The sequence below is a fragment of the Petaurus breviceps genome, unplaced genomic scaffold, assembly GCF_028583685.1.
Source record: "Petaurus breviceps papuanus isolate PSGF00001 unplaced genomic scaffold, PetGlider_PUasm1.0 90591, whole genome shotgun sequence".
NCBI classification, from domain to species: domain Eukaryota; kingdom Metazoa; phylum Chordata; class Mammalia; order Diprotodontia; family Petauridae; genus Petaurus; species Petaurus breviceps.
Genome location: NW_027187280.1, coordinates 6201892 through 6214304, shown reverse-complemented (window position 1 = coordinate 6214304; position 12413 = coordinate 6201892). Strand labels below are relative to the sequence as shown.

Sequence of the window (12413 nt, the reverse complement as noted above, 5' to 3'; positions counted from 1 at the left end):
TGTGTGTGTGTGTGTGTGTGTGTGTGTGTGTGTGTGTGTGTGTGTGTGTATAGACACTCAAGGTATGTCTTAAAGGAAGAGAGATAGAGAAGTTGAGATGGAGAGGGAGTTCATTCCAGGCATGTAGATTGACCTTTGCAAAGGTACGGAAATGGGAGATGTATGAGGAAATGAAAGGATGCTGATTTGTCTGGATTGCATAGTGTGCTAGCTAGGGTAATAAGCTGCAGTGGTACTGGGAAAAATAGATTGGGACCAGGCTTTTTAAAAGCTAAACAGAAGAGTTCCTATTTTATCCTGAGACAATAGGAAGCCACTGGAATTGATTGAATAGGAGAGTCACATGGTCAAATATGCACTTAAGAAAAATTTGAATAAGATAGATTGGAGTGGTGAGAGACTTGAATCAGGTAGATCAATTAAAAGGCTGTTGCAGTAATCTAAATGAGAGGTGATGAGGACCTGAAGATGGTAGCTGAGTATGGAGAGAAGGGATCATGTACAGGAGATGTTGTGGTAGTAGTTGTTGGCAACAAGATTTGACAGCTAATTAGATACGTGGGGTGAGGGTGAGTTGGAAGTCCAGGATAAGGTTGAAGTTAACTAAACTGGGAAACTGATAGGATGGTGTTATCTTTGAAAGAAATAAGGAAGTTTGGAAGATGGGGTGGTTTTGAGGAGGAGAAGACTGGAAGACAGTAAGTTCAATTTTGGACATGTTGAGTTTTAAATGTTTCTGGGACATTCAGTTTGAAATGGCCGATAGGAGATTGGTGAACTAGGACTAGAGTTCATGGGAAAGACTTGGACTGTATATATAAATTTGTGAGTCATCTGCTTAGAGATAATAGTTAAACTCATAGGATAAGATTATAGAGGGAGAAGAGAAGGGGAACACCCATAGTTAGGGGACATGATATTGATAATAAGCTGGCAAAGGAGACCAAGAAGGAGAGACAGAAAGAGAGAGGGAGAGAAAAAAATAGAAAACCCAGGAAGAGAAGATTGTCAATAGTATCAAATACAGCAGTTAGTATACATACAGGAGGATAAGGTTTTTGACAGTTTAAGTTGAATTCTGAGTTCAGAAGGCACATTTTAAAGGACTGAGAAGTGAGTGAGAAAAGAATTTAAGGCACCAAGTATAGGAAGCTTTTTCTAGGCTTTTGGCTCAGAAAAGGAGAGACATAAGATGATAGCTTAAGGGAAGGGTAAGGTCCAGTGAAGTCTAGTTTTTTTCAGGGTAGGGGAGATTTGGGCATGTTTGATGGCATTAGGTCAGGAACCAGTACATAAAGAGGAATTAGAAAATAAAGAGGGGAAGAAAGATCAAGAGAAGTAATCTTTTAAAGACAGGTGAAGATTGGACTAAGGGCACATGGAGAGGGGTTAGTATTGGCAAGGAGAATGGCCACTTTTCGTTATCAGAAATTGGAGTAAAGGAAGAGAATGGGGATTTCTGGAATGAATAGAGCTGTAGATGAGGAAGATGATGTCTTTTGCTGTTATGTTTGTTTGCTGACCGTGGGCCTCTTATTGAAATCCTGTCCTAAACCCTTGTTTCCTTGAATGTTAAAAGTCCTTCTCTGGTATTCAAAGATACTTCTAAGATCCAGCTGGTACAGCATTGACACTGCAGTTACCTCCTTTATCCTGCAGTCACTCCTTTTATCCTGGAGATATAAAAGGCTCTAACCCCTTGAATGTTCTTTCTCATACTAGGCCTATTTCTCTTTGCTCTGGTTTGTTTTCCTGAAACAGATTTACTGGTTAGTTTGTTTGTGATACAGGAGAGGAAAGCTAGGAATAGACTAATCCACATCTTAGATTTTGAGATCTCACATTTTAAAGGATTCAGAGCAAGGAGAGGTAGGCTTTCATGCCCTAAAATTCATAGGATCATAGATTTAAAACTGGAAAGAATCTTAGAGATCATATTGTCCAATCCCCTCATTTTACAGATGAGGAAAATAAGGCACAGATACTTACTGCCTGGGATCAATAAGTGGCAGAATTGAGATTTTATCCTAGATTTTCTGATTCCACATCCTAATTCATTCTACAAAGGAAGTTGGCCCAAGGGGGATAGGAAATTATCAAGAATAAAATTCTGAAACCCACAAAGACAAATAATTTGATGAGGAGAAAAAGAATTTAGCATTGAACTTGCAGTAAGGAAGACAAGTGTTTGAATCCTGTCTCTAATACCTACTAGCTATGTAATTCTGGACAAATCACTTAACTTCCCCGACCTCTATTTCCTCATCAATAAAATGAGAACGGTAATAACCATAGCACCTACTTCAGAGGGTTGTTTGGAGTTTCCAAAGACACAATATATAAAAAGCCTTTTACAAACTTTAGAGTGCCTTATAAATGTCATTTCTTATAAAGAGATGATTATGCTTAAAAATGATATCAATAACCACATTAGAAAGCTGGGGCAGGTATCAGAGGATGAATGCGACAATGCAGCCTAGACCTGTAATATAGTGCTGTCAAGAGGCAAAAGCTTTAAATGAAATAGAAAGCAGCATCTTAGGTACATTGGGGAAAAGAGAAGCATCAGAGAAGAGATAGGACCAGTGCTTGGGCTCTGTGAGCTGGTAACACGATAAAGTTAGAAGGCAAAGCTGCTCACTTCTTATTTTGTCTCTGTTTTCTGTGCCAAGGAGGTAGCAGGTTGTAGTGGGAAGAGCCCTGGATTTAGAGACAGAAGCTGCAGTTTAAGTCTTTCCTCACTATTTAATTGCTATAGACTTTGGGCAAACCATTTAATAGCCTTTCTGGGCCTAAATTTCCTGACCTGCAAAATGAGGGGGTTGGAGTAAATCGTCTCCAAGGTCCCTTCCCAGTTAGACATTTGTGTTCTTCCTACATGTCTTCACTGCTTCTCATTCATCTTTGCTACATCTTTGTTCCGGTCATGGCCCCTAATCATGTGTATTCCCTGAGGCTCTGTCCTGGTCTTTCTTCTTTTTTTCCTTCTTTATTACCTTGCTTGGTGATTTCATCAGCTCCCATGACTTCAACTCTCATATCTGTGTACGTGATTCCCAGAACTATATATCCAGCCTTAAATTCTTTTGAGTTTCAGTCTCATATCACCAATTGCCTTTTGGACATCTTGAACCATATGTCTTATAGGCATCTCAAACTCAACATGTCCAAAATATAACTCATTATCTTTGTCACCAAACCCTTCTGTCTTCGCAACTTTTCTATTATTATCGAAGGATCACTACCATCCTTCCAGTCACCCAAGTTTGCAACTTTGGAATCATATTTAATTCCTCAGTTGCACTCACCTCACATATCCAGTCTATTGTCAAATCATGTCATTTTCACCTTCTCAACACTCTTGTATACATCCTCTTCTTTCTATTTGTACAGCTACTCCAATATAAGTCCTCAACACTTCTTACTTGGACTATTGTAATAGCCTCCTAAAAACTTTCTCTGCCTCAAGTCTGTCTCACTCCAATCCATCCTCCACTCAGCTATCCAAGTGATTTTTTTTTTAAAGCATAAGTCTGACTATATCATCCCCCTTCTCATTAAACTCTAGTGGCTCCCTGTTATCTTCATTATCAAATATAAAATACTGTCTTTGGCATTTAAAGTCCTTTACAACCTGGCCCTTGCTACCATTTCATTCTTTGTACCCTATACAATCCAGCTGCGTTCACTTCTAGATCCCCATGCATGGAAATGTTTTCCCTCCTCACCTCTGCCTCTCAACTTCCCTCAAAACTCAGCTCAAATGCTGCCTTCTTCAGGAAGCTTTTTTCTGGCTTCTCCCCATTATAAATAACTTCCATCTTGAAATTATATTCCATCTTTATACATCTTGTATATATCTAGTTATTTGAATATTGTCTTTCTCATTAAAATTTGAATTCCTTTGGGCTAAGGACTAGTTTTTTTTTTTAATCTTTCTTTATATTCTTAATTCTTAGCATAATTCCAACTATATAATATATATTTAATAAATTCTTGTTGACTTTCTGATTAATCCTGACATCTTTGGAGTGGAAAAGAACAATAAAATGCTTAATAGAAATGGTATTCATAAATGGAGACCATTTAGCTGCCTTTGATACTCAGAGTCAAGGCACCAACTTCTGTTGAACTAGATTGATGACTACTCAGAAAACTGATAGATGTGTTTGCTGAGCTCTTCTCAGTTATCTTTGAAAGATCAGCGATATAGGGAATAGTCAGGGTACTGAAGGACTAGAGAAAGACAAAAAACCTAATTTTCTGAAAAGAAAAGAGGATATAATCTACAAACCCTAGACTGGTAAGCTTAACTTAATTCCTGGAACAATTTTAGATCATTGTATTAAAGGGATGGTTAATGAACATCTGAAAAAGGAAGTTGTAATCACAAAAAAACCAGCATGGTTTCATCATATCAGGTCATGCTAGGCTGACCTCATTTCCTTTTTTGTCAGGTTAAGAGACTAGTAGATCAGCAGATTGCCATAGATTTAATTTATCTAGGTTTTAGCAAGACATATGACTGCTGTATTTCACCAGAGTTCTGTTGTTTCTCAGAGTTAATTTTATTCATTGTTGAAGTTAATATGTGTATTGTTCTTTTGGCCCTATTTTCTTAATCCTGTATATAGTATCTATATAGGCTTTCTCATATTTCTCTGAATTATTTGTATTTTTCATTCCTTACAATATATCAATAATTTCATTACTCTTTTATATGATAATTTGTTGACCATTACCCTATTATTGGGTACATATCTTGTTTCTAGCTTTTTGTTATCACAAATAAAATGATTATGAATATGTACATATAGCCTTATGTATATAGATCTTTTCTTATTGTTTGTAACCTCCCCATAAATAACCCCTATAGTTTATAGTCTCTGAGTCAAAGAGTATGAATAACTACAACAGATAGGGTTGTTTTTTTTCTTATAAGTATGGCTTTATAATAGTACCTTTTGGTATCATGTTGGGAGCCCTCCACTAATTTTTGTAGTTTCTTTGTTTATTTTTCTTTTGTTTTGAAATATTTTTTTGATACTTATTTTTCTTTGCTGTCTTTTCCCCATTATTCCCTCATAGACCCCTTCCTTGTAAAATCCAGTTAAGCAAAACATCTTTATTTTGCCCTAAGAATTGTGTTAGGGTTTTATCTAATTTTATGAAGACACCCATTGACACTTTGATTGTTGTACCATCTCCTTTTATCTTTTTCCTCAATGTAAGGTAAAGAGGTGTACAGACAGTAGATTATGTGTTTATTGTTTTATTTTGTTTTACTTTTTGCTTTTTGGAGGGCATTCGGTGTTAAGTGACTTGTATGTGTTTATTGTTAAAAGCTGACTTTCTTTAAAACAGATCAGTAAATGGACTATGGTTTAAAAAATTCCTGGGTTCCCAGATCTCTAGATTTTGCCATGTGGGCTATTTTGGTGAATTAACCTACAGTAATAGTGACTTTTATGGGTGTGTGTGTGTGTGTGTGTGTGTGTGTGTGTGTGTGTGTGTGTGACAGAGAGAGACAGAGAGTACGTGTATAAAAGCACTGGGCCTAGTTGAGAAAACCAGAATTCAAATTTGGCCTCAGACACCCTGGTCAAGTCACTTAACCTGTCTTCCTTGGTTTTCTCATCTTTAAAATGGGAATAATATTAGTACTAACCTCCCAGGATTTTTGTAAGGATAAAATGAGAAATCTATAAAGTGCTTTGCAAACCCCAAAGTGTTATATGAATGATAGCTGAAATTATTTTATTTATATTTATTAATTTTATATTCTGCATATTTTTATATGTACTTATCTCCATTTGAATGCAAATTCCTTGCAGTTGGAGATTATTTCATACTTTGTACTTGCTGATTGACTAGTAATCCTTTTTCTGTTTTGCTTTGTATATGAAAATGTCCCTTTTAGAGGTATTAGATTAAGAATAAAAAATAAATTTTCTAAAAATACTTTTCTTCCTTTGATAAACTGCCAGGGGAAAAAACAAACTGTGTATATTGGTTGCTTCATCTTCTCCTCTCGTTTCTCAATCTTTTAAGTCAATGCTTTTGAATTTGTAAAATGGATAGAGAGTTAGGCCTAGAATCAAAAAGGCTCATTTTCATGAGTTCAAATCTGGCCTCAGAAACTAGCTGTGTGACCCTGTTGGCAAATCATTTAACCCAGTTTGTCTTAGTTTCCTCATCTATAAAATGGACTGGAGAAGGAAATGACAAACTGTCCTGCTCTGTTTGTCAAGAACATCCCAAATGAGTTCATGAAGAGTTGGACACAACTAAAAACAGCTAAATAATAAATTAAAATTGTACTCTCCAAAGGTAATAATGATCTCTTTCTTAATTTCCGGTTCTGATTTTAGTCTGGGTTTCCATAAACATTTTAGTATGTTGAAAACTAAACTCAAAACCCCAAAAGTCTACTCCTCTTCTGAACTTACCTATTTACTCAAAGGTATTATCATGCTTCCATTTATCTGGGATTGCAAACCTAGTATTATCCTATTCCATATTCTCTCTCACTCTACATATCTTATCATTTGCACATCTTTTGGTTTCTATCTCCACATCATCTCTCATATCCCTTTTTCTATTTGCCTGGCTAATAGCCTGGTTCAGGTCCTTATAACTCTTGCCTAGTCTTTTGCAGTAGACTCCTAATTGATCTCTCTGTCTCAAGTCTTTTCCATTTCCAGTCCATTTAAACACAAAATACCAGGCATGTTGTCCTAATCCACTATGGCTTCTCTTCTGCTTACTTTGTATCTTAATATGTGGAGTAAAAAAGAACCGAATATGGAGAGGTAAAATGACCCAACCCCTCTCAGGCTTTGTTGTTTTATTTCCTCTAGGTCTGCCTTCTTTACTTCCTTGTCCAAAAATATAAAGCATAGAAGCAGACATGATATAGCATTATAATGCATAGTACTGCATGTAATAGTACTGTATACTATGCCTCTGGTGATTTTCCTAAAGTACAGGTATGGTCTACCTGATTAGATCAAGTGTCTTCTTATTTCCTACAGTATCAAATATAATCTCTCTTTGGCCTTCATAGCCCTTTATAACCTGACCCCCAACCCACCTTCTACCCTTCTCATACTACCTTACTCCCTTCTTTTCTTTCCATGGTCCAGCCAAATTGACTACCTTCCTGTTTCACACACATGACATGCCATTTCCTGTCTCCATGCTTTCACACTAGACAACCCTCATGTAGGTAATGTACTCCTTCATCTTTTCTTCTTAGAATCCCTTGTTTCCTTCCGTACTCGGTCCAAACACCATTGTTGGTAGGAAGCCTTTCCTAATGTGTTTTTCCTTGCTGCTAGTTTCCTCTCCTTTGCTAATACCTTGTATTTCTTTTGTATATACTTATATATGTATGTATTATTTCCCCCTGCCTAATATAATGTAAACTTCTTAGGATCATTTAACCCAGATTAAAAATAAAATCTTTTATTTTTGTTTCTGGAAGTTCTGTTGCATGCTGTAGGAGCTTAATAAATGTTTATTCATTGATAGATTATTGTGGCTATGTAATGTTCTTTGTGGCCAAGAATGTCCTATAGTGTTAAAGTAGCAGAACTAATTTTTTTTGCCTTGTTTCACATGTTTTTGACCATAGTGTGTTATGCCATGTTTGCCCTCTGTATTTTATATCTGAACAAGGAAGTAAAGAGGGTAGACTTCAGAATGAATAAGGCAATAGAGCCTTAGTTAAATCCAGTCATTTTACCTTTTCAAGATATTATATCCACATTTAGTTCTTTTTTACTCTATAAATTAAGATAAGAGATAAACATAGAAGATTCCATACTGTAGATTAGGACAGCGTACCTGGTATTTAGTATTTGATAGCAGTGACAGAGACCTTTGGATGGAAATGAATGAATGGTAGATGCCCTCCAGAATATGACTCATGAAAGTTTTTATTTATACCATTCATAAAACCTCAGGATATGCTGGTTTTCACTTGTCATTTATAAAGGGTGCTAGAGGGAATTCTCTGCATGCATTTGAACTTATAACAGATACTTAAGTATTGAGTATTGAAGGGAAATTTAATCTTTTTTTTTTGTCTTATTTCTGGCAGTTTTCAAATTTAAAAGTTCTGAGTCGCTCCCCAATGTCTGATGCCTCTGTCACTTGTGAGTACAAGTCTCAGCCTTCATTTGTTAGCAGCACTGATCAGGAAGAAAAAATTACAGATTTGGCCAGTCACTGTATCCTTGAGAAGGACCTCTATCCAGCTGAAGATGCTGATCACCTTTTCCCTAGGAAAATGACATCCCATAATGGGATGGAGGACAGTGGAGGTGGAGGCACGGGGGTGAAGAAGAAACGAAAGAAAAAGGATACAAGTGAACAAGAGGCTGTAGAGAAAGGAGTCAAGGATAAAGAACCCAAACCAAAGAGGAAGAGAGAACCTAAAGAACCAAAAGAGCCCAAAAAGGCCAAAGAGCCTAAAAAGCAAAAGGAGCCGAAACAAAAGGAGGCCGTCAGGAAGTCCAGGAAACCAAGGGAGCCCAAACCATCCAAGGATGCTAAAGACAAAAGGAGCAGCACAGATTCTACACCCAAGATGAAAAGCAAGAAGGCCAGGTTGGCATCTTTTTTTCTAGTGATCATTTTTCCTTATCTCTTTCTCCATATTAAATGTTAAAGCACTGTGGCTTACTTTAGCATATGAGGGCTGCATCTAGATTATGTGAAATAAAAAGGAGTTGAAGTCTCTTTGGCTTTAATTTTAAGCATTTGACCTAGGAAGACTTTAGTCTTTCAAATAGACCAGTAAATCTTGAAAAACCTTTTGCAAAACTTCTGTTTTGATGAAAAGCTAAAAATCCTGTAGATACATTCTTTTGGTCTTGGAGCCATGATATCTGGGTTGTGTTTTGGGGGGGTGGGGTGGGGGGAGGGGCAATGTTGCCAGACTTTAATTCACTTTTTCTAAGCCACGTCCCAGCCTGTTTGTGCATCTTGATTAAGCAGTCTTGCCATCTATGTGATATTTGATACTGGAGTTTTTTAAAACTACCCAATAGATTTAATTCATTATGTCAAGAAGTTTAATTCTTTATTTTTCCTTGAAGCAAGGAGCAAGGACCAACTCCAGTAGAAAAGAGGAAGAAAGGAAAAAGGAAAAATGATATATCAGTGGAAGACCTAGAGCTGGATCAGGGCGTACTGAGTTCATCTCATCGGAACACAGAGGAATCCACTGAGTCTGTTGACAGCCAGGTATTGCTATGACTGGGAACCACTTTGGATGACAACTTCTAGATAGGATCTTGTTTACTGCCATTTTATTACTAATTTATTCCTGCCTCTGGTTTACTTCTGTAACTCTGAGTCCTAGACTTGATCAGAGATACAGAAAGTAGTGAATAAACCTTTTCTTAGTGTACTCTATTGGGACCAATGTTCTTTTCAGAGGGAGTTACATCCTTCTAAGAATTTTAGGATCCAGATTACTATCACTATACAAGTAATTTTAAAATGTGAATGCTTTAAAATGTTGATTTAGAGATAAAAATGTGCTCCTTATTCCAGGACAGTTTGGGAGAAGCCAATTTAAAGGCCATCTAAATCTCATTCCTAAAAGCAATGTCCAGGTGAATACTACTTTAGGTAGGACTTTACTACACCTTCATAGATTGTCTTTTTTCCATTGGTTCAACTAATATTCATTAGTTGTGTAGGGTACTGTGGTGGGTGCTAGGGATATGAATACAAAAACAAAAATAGCTCTTTCCCTTCTGGAACTTGATCTTTAGCTTGTTTTGAAGGTCCTAAAAGTGCCCCCGGCTATCTAGTTGGGCTATTCTGTTTTTAATGGAACATCTATGATCATGTAGTTCCAGGCTTTTATGGACCTATTCTACATCTCCAAGCCTCCTAAATTGTGTTGATCACAGGGTCATAGAATCATAGATCTGTAATCAGAAAGGGGACCTTAGTGAACAGGAGTAGGTCACTATGTAAAGATAATCAGTATTCTGGCATGCCAAATAAAAACATTGCTTGTAAACTAAGAGTGCATGGATTTTTTCTAGCTACAGTCATGGTTTCGCAATTTGTGTATCACGTGAGAAATATTGAGCGTTAGTAAATAGGAAAGGCAAGGCTAAGTAAGGAGAATGGAGAACTTGTGAGGTTAGTAGAAATCAGTGGGGCTTGGGATCCATAAGGCTAGTAATGTCATAAATCCAAAGGAGGATGTAGTAAGTGTGGTAGAGTAATGAGAATGGTTTTCAGATGTGGCTTTGGAAGTTCTTAAAATTATAGTTATCTTGTTTAGAAACCTGTAGTAAGAAAGTTTTGGTAGGGGTTTGGAGATAACATAAAGGAGGAGATTTGGGTTCACTTAGCTTTTGATTCAAGTCAGGTTTAGCACTTATTAGACAGAAAAGAATTATTTGACAAAGTATGAAAACACTGACTGTGTGAAGTCTGATTTTCATGTATTGGGTTCCACACATCTGAATAGTTGCTAGTAAAGCTCACTGGATTCTTTTGTGCCATTCTGAAAAAGAAATGGGACTTCCCTCCTAAATCTTGTGGACCTCAGGTCCCTGAAATGTTTCTTTGGTAGAAGGAACAATTCCTCCTTGATTAGATTTGTTTGTTCTGTAGAAACGACGCTCAGGACGACAGGTGAAAAGAAGGAAGTACAATGAAGACCTGGACTTCAAAGTGGTGGATGATGATGGGGAAACCATTGCAGTTCTAGGGGCTGGTCGCACCTCAGCCCTCTCCGCTTCCACACTGGCCTGGCAGGCAGAGGTATGGTCACTAGGAATAAGACCTGACTGAGCAGGGCATCTGACTTGTAGGTTTCTTTCACTCAGTCGTGTGACTGACTCTTGAGATGGGAAACCCACCACGTCTAAGCAGATCATTCCACTTTCCTATAGCTCTGTTATGACCTAATACGTTACTCTGGGTGGGATTAGGAGATGCACATTTGTAGATATTAGTGGTAAGTCTCCTACCCACCTCTTTAGGTGGGCAGGTTTTACTGACACTTTGGATGAATTTTGGAATTGAAGTTTAACAATTTTGAAACACTTATGTGAAAGCAGAGACTCCCTAAAATACATACAGATTGCTAGTTTGTAAAGGTAGGCTAACTTTACCTAGCCTGTTATGAATGACCACTTCCCTGACATTTATTCCAGACAAATTTTTTCTCCTACTCTTTGCTTTTATGTTGAACTCACTGCAGTTTTGGTTGGAATGTCTGCAGGATGAAAAAACCCATTATCCTCCAGAAGAATATTTTGGCATGCTTTAGAGGAGTCTGCTAAACTGTAATTCATCAACACCCTTGATTTGGAAGAATAAGATAAAAACTTTGCCAAGGTTCCTACTTTATAGGATCTTTTAGATATAATTTCTATTTCTCAGTTTCCTTAAGTGACTTTGCCAATATCAAACCTAGGTTTCCTGACTCTCAGTCCAACGCTTACTGTTGTTGTACATTTTTGTCCTCCTTCATCTAACTTCCTTTTTTTTTTTATTATAGGAGTTGAATTTAGTTCATTCATATTTTCTCATACTCTTGCTCTCTGATATTGGTGTCAAAGATAAACCCATTGGACCTGTCTTATCCAGGCTCCGTATTTCCCCTCCTGCCTATCACAGAGTTCTGCATATGTTATACTCTTAATAAATGTGTGATTTACATTTAATTGATCGCTTTGATTCAGACATTTCTTCAGCCAGATTTGACTTCTTCTTTAGATTCTTATGACATATTCTTAATAGTAACCACAGTTCTAAAAGCAGATAATTTCAAAAATTATATTTCTGAGCATTAGGAAAATCTAAAAGAAATGGATGTGACAAAGTAATTGGCAAGAAAAGATTGTGTGTGTTTTGCTTATTGGCAAGCATATGGAGCGAACACTTGGACCTTAGAGATAATGATTATCTGTAAAATTAAATGCTAGGCATATATGTTAGAGAGTATCTATCTAGTCTCCTCTAAACTCATCCTTTGTTATTATACTCACTGCCCTGAGGCCAAGGTTCAGGTGTTGGCCATTACTGGGCATGAAAGTAACAGTGGCAATGGCTTTGATATCATGAAATAGCACCTCCCTTTTGGTTACTTTTTGTTTGCCATTATTTAAAAATGGATTTTCTAGAAAATGGTATGAACATTCCATCAAAGTTGTTAAATAATCAATATGTGTTCACATAGGGAAGACCAAATTTTGCATGGACTAAGTTACATCTAGGAAAGCCTTCTCTTTTCCATCTGCCTTTGAAAATTGTAATACAGTTCACCCCAGGCTGAATTTCCTTGCCCTTTTTCAACTCATTTTAATCTGTAGTTTCTATTTCATCTGCTTTTGTAATATTCACACTTAAACCTTTATTATGCATAGGAATTT

General features: G+C 36.9%; 1 protein-coding gene across 3 annotated transcripts in view; it reads left to right on the top strand.

Moving 5' to 3' along the window:
* CHD6 (chromodomain helicase DNA binding protein 6) overlaps positions 1-12413 on the top strand; it is a 199037-nt gene that overhangs the window by 58001 nt on the left and 128623 nt on the right. For all 3 annotated transcript variants that reach the window (XM_069063587.1, XM_069063586.1, XM_069063588.1), the window contains exons 3-5: positions 8105-8613; positions 9105-9252; positions 10648-10797. In XM_069063587.1, the coding sequence (XP_068919688.1) occupies positions 8105-8613; positions 9105-9252; positions 10648-10797 (807 nt within the window). The remainder of the gene's footprint in view (positions 1-8104; positions 8614-9104; positions 9253-10647; positions 10798-12413) is intronic.